Source organism: Planococcus citri, chromosome 4, assembly GCF_950023065.1.
Source record: "Planococcus citri chromosome 4, ihPlaCitr1.1, whole genome shotgun sequence".
NCBI classification, from domain to species: Eukaryota; Metazoa; Arthropoda; class Insecta; order Hemiptera; family Pseudococcidae; genus Planococcus; species Planococcus citri.
Window position 1 is genome coordinate 50,945,999 of NC_088680.1, and position 20,403 is coordinate 50,966,401.

At 32.5% G+C, this 20,403-nt stretch overlaps 5 protein-coding genes across 14 annotated transcripts in view; 2 read left to right on the forward strand and 3 right to left on the reverse strand.

The window, feature by feature from the left end:
• The window catches only part of LOC135843157 (putative uncharacterized protein DDB_G0271606), a 45,618-nt gene extending 41,470 nt beyond the window's left edge, over positions 1 to 4,148 (forward strand). For all 10 annotated transcript variants that reach the window (XM_065360931.1, XM_065360930.1, XM_065360938.1 and 7 more), the window contains 5 exons: positions 100 to 210; positions 297 to 405; positions 506 to 584; positions 671 to 808; positions 3,082 to 4,148. In XM_065360931.1, the coding sequence (XP_065217003.1) occupies positions 100 to 210; positions 297 to 405; positions 506 to 584; positions 671 to 808; positions 3,082 to 3,297 (653 nt within the window). In that variant the 3' untranslated portion in view covers positions 3,298 to 4,148. The remainder of the gene's footprint in view (positions 1 to 99; positions 211 to 296; positions 406 to 505; positions 585 to 670; positions 809 to 3,081) is intronic.
• A 1,622-nt stretch (positions 4,149 to 5,770) lies between these two features.
• Positions 5,771 to 6,707, reverse strand: Dak1 (cytidine/uridine monophosphate kinase Dak1). The gene has a single exon (XM_065360942.1). The coding sequence runs from the start codon at positions 6,521 to 6,523 to the stop codon at positions 5,933 to 5,935; it is 591 nt and encodes a 196-aa protein (XP_065217014.1). The 5' UTR covers positions 6,524 to 6,707; the 3' UTR covers positions 5,771 to 5,932.
• Positions 6,708 to 7,029: 322 nt separating this feature from the next.
• TTLL15 (tubulin tyrosine ligase-like 15) lies at positions 7,030 to 10,518 on the forward strand. Its single transcript, XM_065360941.1, has 9 exons — positions 7,030 to 7,487; positions 8,182 to 8,340; positions 8,453 to 8,572; positions 8,660 to 8,889; positions 8,999 to 9,162; positions 9,272 to 9,447; positions 9,594 to 9,703; positions 9,823 to 10,036; positions 10,123 to 10,518. Exons 1-9 carry the CDS (start codon positions 7,305 to 7,307, stop codon positions 10,225 to 10,227), a joined length of 1,461 nt encoding a protein of 486 aa, XP_065217013.1. The 5' UTR covers positions 7,030 to 7,304; the 3' UTR covers positions 10,228 to 10,518.
• Positions 10,519 to 11,015: 497 nt separating this feature from the next.
• On the reverse strand, positions 11,016 to 14,591 carry LOC135843159 (uncharacterized). The gene is made up of 4 exons (XM_065360939.1): positions 14,371 to 14,591; positions 14,172 to 14,306; positions 13,842 to 14,099; positions 11,016 to 13,756 (listed from the first exon to the last, which is right to left on the reverse strand). Exon 4 carries the CDS (start codon positions 13,711 to 13,713, stop codon positions 11,626 to 11,628), a length of 2,088 nt encoding a protein of 695 aa, XP_065217011.1. The 5' UTR covers positions 13,714 to 13,756; positions 13,842 to 14,099; positions 14,172 to 14,306; positions 14,371 to 14,591; the 3' UTR covers positions 11,016 to 11,625.
• A 1,741-nt stretch (positions 14,592 to 16,332) lies between these two features.
• On the reverse strand, positions 16,333 to 19,766 carry LOC135843160 (uncharacterized). The gene is made up of 4 exons (XM_065360940.1): positions 19,605 to 19,766; positions 19,406 to 19,529; positions 19,209 to 19,342; positions 16,333 to 19,135 (listed from the first exon to the last, which is right to left on the reverse strand). The coding sequence occupies exon 4, from the start codon at positions 18,831 to 18,833 to the stop codon at positions 16,806 to 16,808; it is 2,028 nt and encodes a 675-aa protein (XP_065217012.1). The 5' UTR covers positions 18,834 to 19,135; positions 19,209 to 19,342; positions 19,406 to 19,529; positions 19,605 to 19,766; the 3' UTR covers positions 16,333 to 16,805.
• Positions 19,767 to 20,403: the final 637 nt, after the last annotated feature.

Below are 20,403 nucleotides of genomic sequence, written 5' to 3' on the forward strand. Positions count from 1 at the left end.
TGTGATCGTTTGGTGATGTTTTGCACGAAAAACGAGAATGCGCCGGAATAATGCTAATAATTAATATTAACGTGTGTTTTTTTTTGGTCTGTCCTGCAGCTGACGAACCATTCCCTCCGTATACCTCTGCGTTAATGTCCGAACTGTCCCAGTCGGCGAAAAATAATAAAGAAAATAGAACGAAAGCTAACGACGAAGAGGAACCTTCTCGTAAGTTGATTGTGTGGTTGTTTTTTTTTCTTGGAAAGTAATCGTAACACTGGATGGTTTTTAATGACGATGGTCTAATTTTTTAGCTAAAAAATCGAAAACCGCTGACGGAGAAGCCAAATGCGAACATTGCAACGTTGATTTGAAAGGAAAACTGAAGAAATCCAAGAGATTTTGTACAAGTTGTAGTAAAAGGTACGATATTGCTCGATTTATTTTATTTTTTTCGTTATTCGGGTAGATTATCATCGATTTTCGAATGTGCTATATTTCTTTATATTTTTTTCCCAAACAGATATAGTACGTCGTATAATAAACGATATAGCAAAGGAGAAAATGGAACTGATTCGAAGGATTCTAAAAATAAAGATTGGGTAAATATTGCCACCGAAATGAAATCATTGCTGGATTATTTGAAATTACTCGATAATACTAAAAAATATGTATTTTCTTCTCGTAGGATGGTAATGAAAATATAGATTCAGGCGCTGAAAGCAGCTCAACTCCGTCCGAAAGTATGGATACCGAAGAAAATGGACTGACCGAGGCGTCTAGTACGAATAATGACGCGTCGAAATCCAATCCATGGAAATGGACTGTAAGTTATACACTATTTTCTACACTTTTGTTGGGCTTGTGTTCAATTTTTCTTTAAAGAAATGATCAAAAAAGCTACAAAAAGGAACAAAATATTTTAGTGTAGAAAAGATCACAAAAAAAACACATTTGAATGAAATTTATTGTGAAAGAAATTACAAAACAAAACAACCCAATGAAAATATAATAATAAAATGAAACGCGATATCAAATGCAACAAAAAATTTATAAATAAGCTTAAATGATTAGAATAATGTGTGCTTAGTCAATAATCAAATTCAAATTTCATTCAACTAGAATAAAAAATGAAAATTATAAAATGAAACATTCCCATTAAATAACCCCTTCACAATTTTATATGAAAAAAAAACAGGAATTTTTGGTAATTTTGAACTAAAATGTAAGATTTTTGATCAATTTGTGGAAAAAAGTGAAGATTTTAAGAATTGATTTTGCAAAAAGTGACTAACAATATTTTGTTAGAAGTGACTTCTTAACAATTTTTTGTAAAAATGTAACTTTTTTTCAATTTTTTGTAAAAAAAAGTGTATTTTCATTTACAAAACAGAGTTTTTTGCAATGACCTGACTTTTTAAAAATTTTTTGTAAAACAGTGACTTTTTACAAATTTTTGCAAAATTTCATTCAACTAGAATAAAAAATGAAAAGTATAGAATGAGACATTCCCATTAAAATAAGATCTTCACAATTTCATAAAAAAGCAGGAATTTTTTGTGATTTTTAACTGAAATGTGCAATTTTTGAAAAAAAGTCGAGATTTTAAAAATTGATTTTGCAAAGTAATTACAACATTTTTTTTGTAAAAAGTGACTTTTCAACAATTTGTTGCAAAGAAGAAACTTTTTAAGCAATTTTTTGCAAAAAGAAAAACTCGGCTTTTTAGCAATTTTTTTGCAAAACAGTGACTTGTGCAATTTTTTGCAAAACAGTAATTTTTTACAAATTTTTGCAAAAAAAACTGAAAAAAGTGACTTTTTAGTCATTTTGGTAAGAAAATGACTTTGTAGCAGTATTTTGCAAAGAAGTGACTTTCACATTTTTTTTGATAAAAACGCAAATTTTCTACAAGTTTTTGCAAAAAAGTGATTTTTTACCAATGTGTTACAATGAATTATGAAGTAATATTTTAAAAAATTGTTGCAAAAAATGTTACTTGAGCAATTTTTTGCAAAAAAATGGCTTTTTAGCAGTTTTTGTTACATTTTTAACAATTTTTTGCAGAAAAGTAATTTTTCAACATTTTGTTGCAAAAAAGTAACTGTTTAACTATTTTATGCCAAAAAGTAACTTCTTAACTATTTTAAGCAAAAAATTAACTTTTCAACTATTTTAAGCAAGAAAGTGTCTTTTTAACAATTTGTTGCAAACCTGTGATTTTTTTTGGAATTTTTTGGAGGAAAGGGAAGAATTTTTGGTAAAATGTGGCTGAGAATCGGATTTTGAGTAATTTTTGGAAGATGTATGAGACTTGACAATTTTACAAGAATAAGAAATCTTACTTTTTTGATTAAAAGAGAAGGTTTTTTTTAAAGCAATTTTTAGTAAAAAAAGTGAGATTTTTCTTCAAAAAAGAAAAAAAAGTAAATTTTTTTCCAAAAATGAACGAATTTTTAACAGTTTTTTGCAAAAAAGTGACTTTTTAATCATTTTGAACAAAAATGAAAAAATTGACTTTTAAAGCAATTTTTTGCAAAAAAAGTGTCTTTTGAAGATTTGTTTGCAAAAAGTAACTATCAGCAATTTTTCTGCATAAAAGTGACTTTTTTCAGCAATTTTTTTGAAAAAAAGTGTCTTTTGAACAATTTGTTGCATAACAGTGACTTTTTGGCATTTTTTGGAGGGGAAGGGAGAATTTTTGGATAAATCTGGCAGAAAAGTGCGGCTTTGAGAAATTTTTGGAAAATGAATGAGACAGCATTTTTCGGCTATAAATAAATGAAACTTTTTAGTAATTTTTAGCAAAAAACTGAGACTTTTCAACAATTATTTCCTTAAAGCGAAAATTTTTGTCAAATAAACAAGACTTTTACTATCTTAATAAAATTTGACAAGTTTCAGCATAAAGTAAGACCTTTGCAACTTTCAGTATTAATGATTTTTGATTAAAAACGAAGCTTTTAATTTCTGATCAAGGCGAGACTTTTTATTTGTACTTATTGGGCATGAACTAAGAGAGTACAACCCTGCATTTGCCAAACACCTCCAGCGAAGTAATACGACTGTAAATAATTTGTTATTGGTTTTTTTCATCAGGTAACGGACGTATGCGATTTTATTAAAAAGCTTCCGGAAGCTTCAGATTACGTCGAAGAATTCGCGAGTCACGAGATTGACGGCCAAGCGTTGATGTTGCTGAAAGAAAACCATTTGATCTCCGTTATGAGCATGAAGCTTGGGTTGGCTTTGAAAATCGTCAACAAAATCAACGCGTTACGTGAACCACCTCCTAGTCAAAATGAAAGATCGTAAGATCCAGTTTCGAAAATGAGATCTTACACGATCCCCCTTTTTTTTGTTCTTTATAGTTTATGGTGCACTATGAATTATTATTATTATTTTTTTTTACATGTATAAGTCTTGTATGTATGTACCTACGTATTATTCGCCGTGTTTTACAAGTTGTTGTATTTTTAATACCTACGTAAAGCTCCCAGTTGCCCTTGTGTTCTCCCCCTTTTAAAAGTTGTTTTATTTATTTTTTAAAAAATAACGTATTTATACACAATGGAATTGTGGTTAAGTGTAGAAAGTGTATAGGTGAATATTGACATCATTTTGACAATGATGTTGATTTTCAACCAGATGTGTATGAAAATTATTATGACAGTAAGCAAATTATATATTTTTTCCCGTTATATGTTGATCATGTAATTTTGAGATGGAAGGTTTCAAAGGGCCTTACGCAACTAAAAATATACCTATTCGTGTTGTTCTATTTGAATTTAAATTAATAATTGTATTTGTTCTTTTTTCTGTGAGTCGACTGTCTCGTTTATTTTTTCATTTCTGTACTTTTTCATGGCATGTTTTTTCAATCATTTTTTTTTTAACATAAGCAATGAACGCGAAAAAAAGCGATCGAAATACGGTTTTAATTACATCTCACATTGTGATATATTTTTTAATTTCGCTCAGTTTTATAGGTCGTATTTTTTGTTTTTTCCCGTATCTTTCTTTTGTGTATATAAATATACTTGGGGTTTATTTTATAACGGTTTGTTTACTATTTTTTTAACCTTCATTTTGCATACGAAGTTTTGTTATATGTTCGTGTATTTTTAAATATGTGTAAACAGTGAATAAAATGTCTTGATGCTTGATCACGTGTTATGTTGATTTTTCAATTGAGTTAAAAAATGGGGTACATATTATGATCATTATTTTTTTGATCGAAAATTAATTGTTGAGTTGTTGAAAATTTTGTTGACAATTTTTCCATTTTAGCGAAAAACCAGACTTTTTGACAAATTTTTCAAAAACAAGACTTTTTGACTGTCTGGGCAAAAATAGGATTTTTTTGTACAATCATGATAAAAAAAAACAACTTCTGAAAAATTGAGGCAAAACAACGAGTTTTTTTAGAAAATTGAAACAAAAACAAAGATTAGGACTTTGAAGGTAGGAATTGAAACCTTTTTAAATTTTTCGGTAAAAAGTGAGCCTCTTTTGGAAATTAAAAAAAAAAAGAGTTCAAACAAAATGAAATAATATGACTTCTTCGACAAACCAGGGTATTTAATTATAATTAAAGCAATTCTGATAGGAAGAAAAAAAGTAGTACTCGCATCGCGATAACTTTGGCGCAAAACTGGACATTTTTGACAATCTTGGGGGGAAAAAACACTGAAATTTTGTTCAAAATATACTTTGAACATCGTAGACGTGCCTTTTGATTATGTACACCTATCTCAGCTTTTGTTTGGCAAAATAATAATTCTTAATGAAATACAAGGCTTTTTTGACAATTTTTACTAATATGTACGAGTAGGTATAAGACTTCCTTGACAACGTAGAGTTGACAAAAAAAAAAAGGATTTTTGAGGCAATTTTTGGCAAAAAAAAATTGAGACAAAAATAATTGGAAGACTTTCTTGAAAATTCTGGTAAAATAGAAGATCAATTTTTTTTTTGCAATTCCATCAAAAATGTAATAATAACTTTGAATAGGTAATCATTGTCAAAGAAACAAGTATTTTTTACACAATTAGAGTCTTTGGCAATTTATGACAAAAAAAAATGGAAATTTTCTGTCAATCAAAATAAGTAGTTTATTATTTTTTTTACAAGTGAGGCAAAAATTAGGTAAGACTTCCTGAATGTTTTGACAAATAACAGGAGAACAGGACTCTCAAATTTCATTAAAGGCAATTTCGGTAAGTACTTCATGGAAATTTTGGCAAAAAAAAAAGAAAAACTTGAGAATTCTGTTATTAAAATAGAAATTGATGGAAATTTCGACACAAAACCAGACTTTTCGGCAATTTTGGCAATAAACATTATACATTTTTGACAATTCGAGCAAAAAAATGATGAGATTTATTTAATTCAAAATTAGCACTTTTTTGGGAATTAAATTGGGCCAAAATTAAAGCTATCTGAATGTTTTGGCAAAAAAAAAAATCAAGACTTCTTGCAATTCCATCCAAAAAAGAGTAGGTACGAATAAAAGATACAATTTTTGACAATTTTGGCAACAAAGTAGAATTCCTACCATAATTTTGACAAAAAAACATTACTTTTTTTTGTAATTCAATAGAACTGTAATGATTCATGAAAATTCAAATACCTATTGGGACTTTTCAGTTTATTGACTATTGAGACATGAATCCTGACTTTTTACAGGCAATTAAGGCAAATGCAAAAATTAATACGTCGTTTAGGCAAAGGATGCATAAATGAGGACTTATCGAATATCGAATGTTATGAAAAAAGGCAGAACATCTCTAGGGTCTGTAGGCATTTTATCCAAAAAGCAGAATATTATAAAAAAGAACTTCAGCAAAAAACATTACATATAAAAGTAATAAGAAAAGCAGGTCTGTTAGACTGTAGTAATCTTGAAATCGGCGTTGATTGCTGCTCGACTCGAGAATTCGAATTTCGATTAACTTTTGAGGAATGACATCAAGCTTCTCACTTCGTTATGTATTTCATCAGCTGTCTTGGACGAATCTATTTTCTTCACCATGTTTTTCTCTTCATAATAACGTATGATAGGTAATGTATCTTCATTAAAAGTAACGATTCGTTTACGTACGCTTTCAATATTATCGTCGGAACGTCCACTACCAGCTTCGCCTCTTTTTAAGCATCTCTGCACACACATTTCGATAGGACAATCGAAGAATAAGACGAACTGCAGGTCAGTTTTATCGGACATTTCACGTATCCATCCGTCTAGATTATCTTTATTTCGTGGGAATCCATCGATCAGAAACACATCTGTGTTTGACGCTTGAATTGTGTTTTCGATCAGCTTACAGGTTATTTCTACTGGAACAATGGTACCGTTTCTTATGTGGGTCTCGATCAACTCACCGAATTCGCTGCCTGGTTTGTTTCTTTCTTCGCGAAGCAGATCACCGGCGGAAATGTGTTTGAATTTGAACTCTTCGACTAGTTTTTGACATTGTGTTCCTTTGCCTGCGCCTGGGCCTCCCAAAACGAAGATCACTTTCGGTTTTACGGTGGTCATTGTAATAAAATGATGATCTACAGACCTGTAGTACTGAGTGAGAAGAAAATTCGTAAGGAATTTAAGCTTGAATAATGACAATTTAACTGAAATTATTAGTAATTACAGTTAGTTTGATAAACTCGGTGACCTGTGAGCTGGATTTTCGGTCACTCCTTATCACTAATTAGGAAATCGATCAGCTGACTGTCTCAGTGAAGCCAACAACGCAATTTTGTGCAATGAAAATCAGTGTTGCCAGGTTGAGGGAAGCTAAATTCTCGAAATTTCCCTATACTATAAAGCTGCAAAAGGTCAGTGTCAAAAAAAGGGTCTGCGATGTTGAAAAAATTACATACCAACTTTTCAAGACTGGTCGAGCGGTGACCGGTGAATACATTTTGAAAAATGAAAATGATATGAAATGCAAACTACATAGATTGATGTCGGATGTCGATGCCAACATTACTGAGCAGTGGGCTGTCCAAGTCCAAGTCCAATTCCAAGTAGGTCTCTGGAGTCTCCGGTCTCCTCCGCCGCTAGTTCAAAGTTGCATTACGAGTTCAGTAGCTAGATTCGCGGTCTCACTCTCATGAAGATGATCACACTTTCTAAATTCTTTCCGAATAGGTTAAACGTATCGTCTGCCGTTTTCAAGATGCATATTTTACCTCCACAATCCGCAACTTTGGCGTCCACTTCCACTTGTCCAGTTCAGTTATAGAAGCGAGTAATGATGGGTGCGTTATTCGCACGAGATTAACGAAAATTTGCAAGCATTGTGATTCGATCAATTTTGATTATGCAAACGTTTCAATGGTTCATTTTGTTTTCATGCGGCTGCGGATTCATTCTAATTGCTGTCGGGTTTTTTGAAATCAGTTGGATTCAGTGCGAGGAAGTGTCCAAATCCGATTCGATAATTCGAAACGGAAATCAAACGAACGGTTGCGGATTCCCTGTGTATGCTGTTTATGGTCATGATGTAAGTACCTAGTTATTTTGATTTTTTTTCATTTGAGCCAGAATCTACCCAGCTACCTTTTACCTATTGTATAAAAACGTACTCCATCAGATTCAGATCTCAAATCTAATTCATTTTTGAAGCCAGTGAGCTAAACATCACATCCCCTCCTCTCCTTCTGTCAGGAAGTAGAAAAATAATTCGAATCCACCTCAATAATTATTCACTTGATTGAAAATCAAATTCAAAATCATCACAAAAAAAATTATTTTAAATTAAATTTCAACTCAAAAAAAAAAATCAAAATTGTTGTAATGTCAATAATTTATTCAAAATTACTGCATATTAGAAAATGTTAGTATTCGAAATCGCCACAAAGAATTCACTCAATTCATTCAAAATTACTTATTACATACAAACAAATTCATTTGAAACAATCTGAAAAAAAATCATTCAAAACCAGGATAAAATTTTTTCCAAAAAAAAAGAAAAAATGAAAAAACAAAACTTTAAATCGTCCACCAAAAAATTCATTCAAAATCACAGCGAGAAAATTCGTTATAATTTTTACGAAAAAAATAATTCAATTTCAACACAAAAAGTGTATAGGTACCTATTCTAAAACTAAATAAATTACTACGAACAATTTTCAAATTGCATCATCATTCATCAATAAAAACACAATATATGAATTTTTTTTGTATTCTTTTTACAGGTTGACTCCGGATATTTAAAACATGTTTTTGAAATGTTCGAGTATTTTGGATTTGTGCGTGGCTCATTAGAATCAAATGAATGGCATGTACTTTGGGCTCATGATTATCCATTCCGGAAATTCGCAGATAAATTGAAAAAACTGAAACCACATCAAAAGGTAATTTATGAGAGTAATCTATCAGTAGCCTATACATCTACAGGGTGCTGTAAAATATTGTACATTCCACTGCAAAAATTTATTTTTTAAAAACTGGAAAATTTTTTCGCAGGTTAACCACTTTCCTGGCACTGGATTCATCACCAACAAGCTTGATTTGGCGAAAACGAATTCCAAATACATTCCAAAAGCATTTCAAATGCCCGATCAAAAAGAAAATCTTTTAAAATATGTACGAGTAATATTTTGAACAATTTTATAAAATTCATCAGCGATTGATTTATCTATTTTGTTAATTTTTTTTTTTTTTTTTTTTTAGATATCAAAACATCCCAAAAAAGTATTTGTTCAAAAAAGCAACGATCATCGTGGTATAAAAATTGAAAAAATTGAAAATTTGAATTTATCTGCAAAAGGAACTTTTCTTCAAGAATTTGTAGATAATCCTCTTCTAGTCGACGGACATAAATTCGATATCGGAGTGTACACCATAATCACATCCATAGAACCTTTAAGAGTTTACATTTACAATGGTGATATTTTATTTAGGTAAGTACCTATTCAAACTATTCAAACACCCTTGAAGTTGAGCAGGTAAGTATCTGAGTAACTAGCCAGGGTAGATATTTTCTTAATTCTGGAAATTATTTGTTAATAGGTTTTGTCCAGACAAATATTACCCATTTGATCCAGAAAATAGAAATAAATATGTAATCGGGGACGATTATTTACCTATTTGGGAAGTTCAATCATTAAAAAAATATTTCACCGAAGGAGGATACTCGATGAAAGAATCTTTCAATGCATATCTACGCTCTAGAGGTACCTACTAAGATCTACGAGTACCTACAATAAATCTTTGTATATGTACTAAGTACTCGTTCCTACAACTTATGCTTTTAAAATTTGTTTTCAATTTGTTTTTTATTAGGACGAAACCCAGACAAAATGTGGTTCAAAATAGAAGATGCAATTAGAAATATAATATTGCTGAAAGAGTCTTCTATATCGAGATTACTTGAAAAGTACGCTTCCAAACGAAACTTTTTTGAAATGGTTCGTTTTGATTTTGCGGTCGATGATGATTTAAATGTATTCATAATGGAAGTAAGTGTTGTTGAATTTTTTTAATACAGGAGTTTAAATAGAATACCTAACCGATAATCTGAAATTTACCTAATCTTACCAATAGGTATTTGAACTAATTGAGTAGGTATAGGTGCTCGACTAATGTCAAAGTATGACTGTTTCAGGCGAACATGTCACCTAATTTATCATCTGCTCATTTTCCTCCGAACAGAATAATTTATTATCAAGTTTTATTCAACGTGTTTTCTTTAGTCGGCATAATCAATTACAAAAAGTAAGTTTTTGTTAGGTATAATTATACCTACCTCAATCTGAATTTTTTTTCATGATTGCATGGTGCGTTGTCCAATTATACTGATACTATATATTTTTTTCAATCTATTTCTAATTCAGAAATAATAGAGCGATAGAAACGCCGGAAGTTTCCACGAAGAATTTAATGGTTTATCCAGATCAGTGTTCAAGCAACGAATGTTCCAATTGCTTATCATCTCGGTGCCAATTATGTTTAAAATGCATGAGCAAAGAAGTCGTGGATTACTTGAAAGCTTCCTACATTGAACACAATAATCGACAAGACTGTAAACGAATATTTCCACCCAGTAACGTGAGTACCTATCAGATTCATTTTAATTATTTTTGCGAGTATATAAACGCGAGTAATTAATTACCTAGGTAATTTATTATTTACAGATTGATTTGCTGCATTTAAATGAAACGCACAACTATTCCCCTGATAACCAATTGATATGGAATTGGTTTAGGGGGAAATGTTTATTAGATAAAAGTTGGTGCTGATTGCTGAAGAGAACCACTTTCGAATTATTGTTTGGGTATGATGAACTATTTATTCACTTACGCGAGAGTGAACTATTAATACTCATATTGAATGTTTAATTACTTTATGTTTTCGCTGTAGCTGTTACGTATTTGTATGAGCGAATTAGATACCAATCATAATTTAAGATTGTGCTGTGGGTACATTAGGTACTTGTTACCAATATTAATGTTACCAAATTATCAATGTATGTACATTATACCTATTACCTATTTATGTATTGGAGTATAAACTATAGTTTTCGCTCATTTTGTACGTGTCTGAAATTATAATCGAATGAGTAATCATTTATGTGAATGGTGTTGAATAAAATGCTATGAAAATCAATACTGCAATCCTCTTATCGATATATTTTTTTTTTCAATAATTCAGTTCTAAAAGATCACTTTATTATCACCGAAAAAAGTTTTGAATTTTTTATTCACAAAAAAAAATCTCGGAAAAAATGGTCAATTTTATCAACTTGACGTATGCTCTAGATCGGCTCGAAACCATTTCCAATCGACTCAGCAGGTCAAAAATCGGTGTAAATCGAATTTTAGCTTTCTCCTTCAATTAAACCAAATTTTGATATTTTTTTTCAAGTTGAAAGTTGGAATTTCGATTTGCCTAAAATCAAATAATTACTTGTTAGTTAATTATCATTACGTAGTATTATCAAAAATTTGGAATTGTGAGGAATTTTCCGATTCTGTTTAGATTTCACGAAATAAAAAACAGGTTTTTTTGCCTAATTCAAGAAAATTAATTACACATACTTAATAATTTAATTTCATGAGAAAACAAATAAAAAAGGTATAAAAATTCTTAGATAAAAAATGTACCAATATAATTTCAAACAGAAATGGAAGAATTACTTCATCAGAATTGAATAATAAAAGTATAAAATATAGGTATATAGGTACTATGGAAAAGAAATTTTTTAAAATGAATGCAGTAAGCCTCCAATTGCCTTCATTATCTCACAATAATTGATGGTAATCCATATAGAATTTCTAAATGATCATCAACTACACTAGTTCAAATTGCGTAATCACTGGTTTAAAAAAATCAAATTTATTTTCAATTTTTGCCCATCTTCTATATTGAAGGAGCTACGCCCGATGGAATTTTCGTAGCTACTTCAATATATGTAGAAGTTGAGCAAAAATTGAAGATGACGTTTTTCTACAGGGAATTAAATTTCCTACAATCTTCCTTCGTTCAAATTTTTATTTGAGGCCTTTTTCAACTTTGCTCGCATGTGTAAGCTTTCAGTTTCAGATGCTTGTAGTTTTTTACGGTGAAGGAATTTAGGGGCTTGTAGGTAGTGCCCCTTGTTCCACGCGACGAGGGCTACAGATGGTTGAGATGGTATACTACATCATCTTAAACACATCGGCTAACCTACTCTTAAACTCGTCTATCTTCTCTGGTGTGCAAAAATAACACAACAGGAAGTTGTCTATACAACGACGATACGTCAACAGGTTTGCAAACTGCTCTGGTACATCATTTTCATAATCATCTTCAAATTCATCATATTCGTCACATTGATAATCTTCATCATCTTCTTCATCATCATATTCATCATAGTAATATTTTTTATTTAGTTTTCGTATCATATTGCGTAAAACATCATCCGGCAATATGGACTGTTTGAATTTGGTAACTACATCTTCATCGCCCAAATTCCAGACTAGAAACTCCTGCAAATATTTAGCATCATAGAGCCAAATGCTACCTTCGATCAGATAGGTCTTCAATTTTTCGACGAATCTCTTCTTCAATCTGTCTACGTTCTGACAATACGACGCAAACGAGTCAACGAACTCCTTCACCTTTCTAAAATAACCTTTCCTAATGTACCATAGTAACCGCTGTTCGGTTTCTGGCCAAGATACGAATTTACTTCGGAATTCATTAGCTAGGTGAGTGTTGCCATCGTAAGCTACGTCGATAAGCTCCTGAAACGCTTCTTTTTTACAAATAACGCAGATGCTTAGACTAGTATATTTACCAAGCACGTTCCTCTCTAAATATCGTCGTTTCAATTCGTTGCTGCTACGGATATCGACACAGCAAAAATCTAATATACTGCTCAGCTCTTTTAAGAAACCGTATGTAAAAAAATCGTTTATAGTGTACCTGAGATTTTCATATTTTGCCATCGTGTTCGTTTTATACTGATTGATTTCGCTATCGTTCACGAAGCAGAGTTTCATAATTCGATGTAAATCTGCAACTCGCGTCGATATGAGTAAATGAAGCCAATGCTTGCGCCAAAATGCACTTCTCTCTTCAGCAGTAGCATCCAGCAGGATTGTAATCAAGAGTCGGACTTCTCTAGGACAGTTAGGTTGTATTCCATATCTTCGATACATCCGAATGTTCGGCAAAAGGTTTTGAATCACGGAACGTTTCAAAGTGGGCCGAGCAAGGCGCCAAATTTCACAACACACGGTCACATCTGTATTGTTGTGATATTTCAAAGCGTATTCGGATTTTTCGATCAATGGATCGTCAACGTAACGGTAATCGCGCTCGATGGGTAACATTCTTTCTATTATACTGATAAAATTCGTTTCATCTATTCTGTCCTTTATATACATCCAGATTGGAAGAACGTAATGTGTATGAACCTTACTGGTTAACGTGTAGAATATCATATCGCCACCATTCTGAGTGATGAACTCATTCAGCTGTAGTTCGTTCAACTTCGATAGAACGAATCGGCCACAAAATGGTGTATAGCGATTTATAGCTAAATATATAGCATTACTGTATCGACATTCTAAGCTCGCCCGACTCCAAAAGTAATCGAAGGAAGATGTAGTATAAGACGTGGTAAGATCCAGCATTCGGTCATTAACAGGAATACCTATCATATCAGGTATTTTATTCAATTCATTTCTAAGGCAACACACCCAATAATACAAATGACAATTATACAAAATCAACTCATCCAAATTCGTTTTATCTGACATTGTCGGCCAAATTCTTCGGATATCGTCTTCAAAACAATAAACACAAGCGATAGCAAATTTTTCCTCCTGGCTGATTCGATCACACCGCATCATCCTTTGAGCAGTTCGAACGAAATGAATAGATCCATCGAAATCACCCACAATGTCTTTGAAATCGTTTAAAATGTCGATTTGGTCGCTGCGACAGTGTCTGAATATAAAGTTGAAATGAAACCCTATCCAGTACTTTGTTGTGTATATGAGCTTTTTCGCGTAATGCCTACATAAGTAATCAATGACTATTGGAACGTTAGGAATAATTTTACGTAAGGAGATGTCCGGAACAGATTCCAAAGACCTATAGAATACAATATTATTCTCAATGTATTCGCTAAAGTGTAAACGCCATAGTTGGACGGCCACTGCGATGGCTGAGATATCTCTTAAGGACTGAGGACTTGGGTATACGATGTCGTACACGTTATCAACTATTTCAATCATTTCGGATTTTTCACTACACAAATATCGCCAATTCGGGAAAAATCTGGAATCAAAACCAATTTATTTCAGATATATAAAAAAACTATAGAAATGGGAAAAAGTCTGATTCTATCGAGTGTGTATCTTACCAACTGAATTTCAACGCAAAGTTGATCTGAGAACTGAAACCACCAATAATTCTTCACCGAAGTTCGGAGTTCGAAAAATTGTTCACATATAACCATCAAGGATTCTAATCAATACGATAATCATCTATTTCTCTGAGTAAAATAATATGTTCTTATTCTACATATTCCAGCTTTTTTAGACAGAAGCTGACCATGATCTCGATTCAGAACTGGTGTCTATTTGATCAGATGATTTGATCGTATCGCGATTTCTGAAATCTAAAACAAAATCACTAGGTATAAACCAAACTGACTAGAATAACATTCATCAGAGAAGTATTGCATACTTACACAGGAATGTTAGAATTAATTTCAAAATAAGTCCATAAGTTCCTGAAGTATTTCGTGAAACAGCACCTACTGATGAAGCCCTTTGGGATCATTCTTGATGATCGCCGACGTGGTTAACCGATTTCCACTGACTGACTAAAAAAAATGAACAACAATCAACCATCGCAAATATAAAAAAACAAAATAGAACTGAACTTACTTGAGTAAATATGATCAGTTGATAACGGTCGCATTAGGGTGCCACCTCTCTTATCAATTCCACGTCTTTTTCTTTAATCTCTATAGGTTCAGCAAAGACGTCGTCTTCAAAAATTAATAGATCTAATTCCATGAAAACTACTTACAAATATAATTGTATATTTAAAAATTTTACAAGATTCGTCATAAGTTTTCAATAGTTTTGGATTTGATAATCTTATCACACTAATCACACGAGCCAATCAGGAGCACAAAAAATACTGCGTTTTCATTGGTGGCTCATTTCTGCTTCCAGCCAATCAATCGCCTCAGCAGTTAGCACGTGTTTGACGACTAATTACTAGAGACTAAGGATACTTTTCGGCATCGTGCGCTGTCGAGTGCTTTCGGCTACACTCGTTTGACTTGTCTCCATGAAAGTGAAATATTTTCCTTATCAAATTCAAAGATGAAACTCTGTTTCCTTTTCGTTCAAATCTTTCTTTATAATCATATTATTTCATACGAATATTCTAAGTATTTTAACGATAAAACTCGTGTTAGTCCTGTTTCTTTTGAATGTTGATCTGTTTCATAATTTCGTGGACAGTCTTGTACTCTTGTTAGACTAAGTTAGACAACTTGGTTTCCAATCCAATTCCAAGTCCAAGCATTACCAATTACCAAATATAAAGAAAAAACAGCTGTGATGATACTAGTCTTTTGAAATCCAATTTGAAGAAATGTAAAACTCAGAAAACTCAAACTCTTAACAGAAGTGATGTTCAATTGTACAAACATTTAGAACTTGAGATGTTTTTCAAAAGAAGATTGACATGATACGTATATTACATCATGACATCAGTCAAAAAGTCAATGTCGAAAAAATCGAATCAGATTTCCAACTAATCACTCAAAGTATATTATTAAGCAACAAAATTTGTATTCTACAAGAAAGACAATGAAGAATAAGTAAAAGTTAATTGATTTCGAATATTATAAATTTATAATTAAATTAAAATTAAAAATCTCAACATGGAACAGGGAACTTGAATCATTAAAGTCAAACGAGCGTAGCCGAAAGCACTCGACAGTGCACGATGCCGAAAAGTATCCTTGGTCTCTAGTAATTAGTGTGTTTGACGTGTTTGAGAAAATTTCCAAAATGATGCAGGTTGCAGGCTGAAACAGAGTGGACTGCTACATAAGCGGCAACTCGGCAACTTAGCAACTTCGTTTCGCGTCAGTGGAACGAAAATGATAAGAAGTTGCTCGGTTATTGGCTGGAACTAGCAACCAAATCAAAATTTTTTGATTTGGTTGCCAAGTTGCCAGTTGCTGGTTGCTAGTTGCTGCTTATGTAGATGTCGACTCATGTAGCTTGGTACTTCATTTTCCACCTTCTGAATCAATTGGAAGCTATTTCAAGTCAATCTGGAGTTTGAAGCCTCCAACAAATTTTTCCATTTGTTAATTTTTCCTGAAACTTGTAAAAAAAAAAAATCACTGGTAAGAAGTAAACTTAAGCATTTGGAAACGCAAATTACTTGGATTGGATATTAGTGTTTCGTTCCGTACTTAATTGTTTCAGTCAGTTACAATTTATTTTTCAAACATTTGTTTCTCAGCTTCGAGACCATAGGTAACTTCTTCCAATGACCATCTTCTACAAAATTAAAAATGGGAAAACTTGTCGTATGCTCCAAATCGGCTCGAAACCATTTGCAAATTGCAATCGACTCACCAGGTCTAAAAAATTATGTACATACATTGAATTTCAGCTTTCTCCTTCAATTGAACCAAATTTTGATATTTTTTCCAACTTTCCAAGTTTTAGAGTTGAAATTTCAAAAACCAAAATAATTACCATGATGTATTATCAGAAATTTGGAATCACCGGGTATTTTCCAATTCTCTTTAGATTTCACGAAACAAAAAAAAATTGAGTTTCTTTTGCCTAATTCTAAGAAATAATGAAACTAAGAACATTTATACACAATAATTTAATTTCAAATTTGAAATTTCACGAGAAAAGAAATAGGTAAAAAAGTATGAAAATTCTTAAATAAAAAATGTACTAATATGATTTCAAACAGAAATGAAAGATTTACTTTAACAGAATTTAATTTTAAAAAAGTATAAAATACATAATAGGTACTATAACAAAGAAATGGTTTAAAATCAGCTTAATTAAATTAATTGTTATAAAAAATAAATGCACTACTACTAGTTCAAATTGCGTAACCACTAGTTTAAAAAAAAAGATCAAATTTCACATAATATCACATATAAGTTAACCATTAACGATAATAATGTAAATCACAGTAATTATACATAGATAAATTTTAAAAAAATTTATTATTTACAGTAAATAAATAGCTTAAACAATAAAAAATTAAGCACAAATATATACGAATACTAAGCATGTTCGACTTTGGTTACCACAAATCAACCGAATTAATATCTTCTTGGGGTCGGAGGAGCGATCATCTCAAACACATCGGCTAATCTAGTCTTAAACTCGTCTATCTTCTCAGTTGTGCAAAAATACCACAACAGGAACTCGTCTAGGCAACGAGGATATTTCACCAGCTTCGCACCCGGCTCCAGTTCATCATCTTCATCATCAGAAGATTCTTGATTTTGTAGCATGTTGCGTAATACTTTATCCGGCGATATGGACTGTTTGAATTTGGTAACTTGGTCTTCATCGCCCAAATTCCAGACTAGAAACTCCTGCAAACATTCAGCATCCATGCGCAAAATGGTACCTTCGATCAGATAGGTCTTCAATTCTTCAATGAACCTTTCCTTCAATCTGTCTACGTTCTGACCATACGAAGCAAACGAGTCAACGAACTCCTTCACCTTTCTAAAATAACCATTCTTAATGTACCATAGTAACCGCTGTTCGGTTTCTGGCCAGGATACGAATTTACTTCGGAATTCATTAGCTAGGTGAGCGTTGCCATCGTGAGCTCCGTCGATAAATTCGTGCATCGCTTTCACTTGACAAATAACGTCGATGTATAGAGCAGTATATTCAACAAGGAAGTTCGACTCTAAGCATCGTCGTTTCAATTCGTTGCTGCTACGAATATCGACACAGCAAAAATCTAACATATTGCTCAACTCTTTGATAAAACCATCTTTGAAAAATTCGAAGACAGTTTCGCTGAGATTTTCATATCTTGCCATCGTGTTCTTTTTATACTGGATGATTTCGTTATCGTTTGCGAAGCAGAGTTTCATAATTCGACGTAAATCTGAAGCTCGAGTCGTTGGGAGTAAATTAAGCCAATTCTTGCGCCAAAAGGCACTTCTCTCTTCTGCAGTGGCATCCAGCAGGATTGTAATCAAGAGTCGGACTTCTCTAGGACAGTTGGGTGGCATACTGCGATACATCGGAATGTTCGGCAAGAGATTTTGAATCGCCGAACGTTTCAAAGTGGGCCGAGCAAGGCGCCAAATTTCACAACACATCGTCAAATTTGTATAGTTGTAATATTTCAAAGGGTATTCGTATTTTTCGATCGATGGATCGTCGGGGTAATCGTAATCCTTCTCGTTGTGTAACATTCTTTCTATTATAATAGTAAAATTCGTTTCATCTATTCTATCCTTTATATAAATCCAGATTGGAGGAACGTAATGTGTATGAACCTTACTGGTTAACGTGTCGTAAATCATATCGCCGCCATTCTGAATGATAAACTCATTCAGCTGTAGTTCGTTCAACTTCGATAGAACGAACCGGCCACAAAATGGTAAACAACAATTCTCAGATAAATCTATAGCTTTTCGGTATCGATTTTCTAAGCTCGCACGACTCCAAAAATAATCGAACGAAGATATAGTATCAGATGAGGTAAGATTCAGCATTAGATCATCAACAGGAATACCTTGCACGTTTGGTATTCTATCCAATTCATTTCTAAGGCAACACACCCAATAATACGAATGAGGACACTCGTAAAAATTCATCTCATCCAAATTCATTTTATCCGACATAGTCTGCCAAATTCTACGGATATCGTCTTCAAAACAATAAACACAGGCGATCCTGAATTTTTCCTCCAGACTAATTCCATCACAATGCAACATCCTTTGAGCAGTTCGAACGTAATGAATAGATCCATCGAAATCACCTACAATGTCTTTGAAATCGTTTAAAATGTCGTTTTGGTGGCTGCGGTGGTGTTTAAATATATCGCTGAAATGAAACCATATCCAGTTCCTCGTAGTGTATATGAGCTTTTTCGCGTAATGCCCACATAGGGAATCAATGACTGTTGGAACATTGGGAATAATTTTACGTAAGATGTCTGGAACAGATTCCGAAAATCTAAATAATTCATTATTCTCTATGTGTTCATTAAGGTGTAAACGCCATAGTTGGACGGCCACTGCGATGGCTGAGATATCTCTCAAGGACTGAGGACTTGGGTATACGATGTCGTACACCTTATCAACTACTTCAGTCATTTCGGGTTTTTCACAGCAACAATTTCGATAATATGGGAATAATCTGAAATCGGAATCAATTAAATTTTAGTAATATAAAAACCATAAAAGAACTGAAACCACTAAAATAAAAATTCTTCATCGAAGTTCGAAAAATTGTTCACATATGACAATCAAGGATTCTAATCAACACGATAATCATCTATTGCTCTGAGTAAAATAATATGTTCTTATTCTGCGTATTCCAGCTTTTTTAGACAGAAGCTGACCCTGCTCTGGATTTAGAGCTGATAACTCTTTGATTGTATCGCAGTTTCTGGGATCTAAATACAAAATCACTAGGTATAAACCAAACTGATGAGAATAACATTTATCGGAGAAATATTGCATACTTACACAGGAACGTGAAAATCAATTATTTCAAAATTAGTCCATAAGTCCCTGAAGTATTCCGTTATACAGGATTGATGAAGCTCTCTGGGATCATTCACGAAAATCGCCGACGCGGTTAACCGACTCCCATTAACTGGCTAAAAAAATGAACAACATTCAACTATCGCAAATATAAAAAAACAAAATAGAAATGAACTTACTTGATTTTAAAAGTTGGGTGGCTGACATCAACGATTTCGGGAACAGAATGAGTGTTATTTTAAAGTCATACACTTCGCGATCTGAATTTTACCATCGATGCTGGCATTATTAAATCTCACTTTTCTAAATAATCAACAGTTGAACATTAGATCTGATACTGACTTACCTCTTGTAGTCGGATTAGAATATAATACATACTTATGTACAGGCAATCTTTTTAATCAATTCCACGTCTTTTTCTTCAATCTCTATAGGTTCAACAACGACGTCGTCTTCAAAAGTTAATGAATCTAATTATTTCATGAAAACTACTTTAAAATAATATGATTAACATAAAAATTTGCTAGTTTGATAACATATGTTATCACGAGCCAATCACGAGCACAAAAAAATACAGCGTTTTCATTGGTGGCTCAATTGTGCTTCCAGCCAACCAATCGCCTTGTGAAGATGTTAGCACATGCACCAGACATGCACATGCACATTGCACATGCTCATGCTTGAAACAACTTGAAAATTGAAATATTAAAATAAAATTATTTGCAGGATTATGTAAGCTGAAACTCAATTTGTAGCTTGGTAGGTACTTCATTTTCCACCTGAATCAATTGGAAGCTATTTCGAGTCAATCTAGAATTAAAAGCCCGGAAAGCCCCCAACAAATTTTCTCCGTTTGTTAATTTAATATGTAGGCTACTTAATTTTCACTGAAACGTTTAGTGTAGGTATTGATTTCAATTTTATATTTCTTGAGTATTTCTTGAGCCTTATAGCAATTTTATGACGTCGCATCTTAAAAATTGAAAAAAGTTTTGAATTTAAAAAAACACGTTTTTGTACAACCTTGGATGTAATCGATTTCAGCTTTTTCCTTCAATTAAACCAAATTTTGGTGAGGTATTTTCTAATTCTCTTTAGATTTCATTAAACAAAAAAAAAGTTTCAAGTTTTTGTTGCCTACTTCCAAGAAATAAAGAAACTAATTCAAGAAAATTAA

What these genes read in the sequence shown, in the direction of transcription:
- Dak1 (XM_065360942.1), bottom strand. Translation starts at nt 6,523, where the DNA reads ATGACCACCGTAAAACCGAAAGTGATCTTCGTTTTGGGAGGCCCAGGC.
- TTLL15 (XM_065360941.1), top strand. Translation starts at nt 7,305, where the DNA reads ATGCAAACGTTTCAATGGTTCATTTTGTTTTCATGCGGCTGCGGATTC. An exon ending in AACTGAAACCACATCAAAAG is followed by an intron (nt 8,341 to 8,452) that starts GTAATTTATGAG and finishes ATTTTTTCGCAG; the next exon opens with GTTAACCACTTTCCTGGCAC. An exon ending in GAATATTTCCACCCAGTAAC is followed by an intron (nt 10,037 to 10,122) that starts GTGAGTACCTAT and finishes TATTATTTACAG; the next exon opens with ATTGATTTGCTGCATTTAAA.
- LOC135843159 (XM_065360939.1), bottom strand. Translation starts at nt 13,713, where the DNA reads ATGATTGAAATAGTTGATAACGTGTACGACATCGTATACCCAAGTCCT.
- LOC135843160 (XM_065360940.1), bottom strand. Translation starts at nt 18,833, where the DNA reads ATGACTGAAGTAGTTGATAAGGTGTACGACATCGTATACCCAAGTCCT.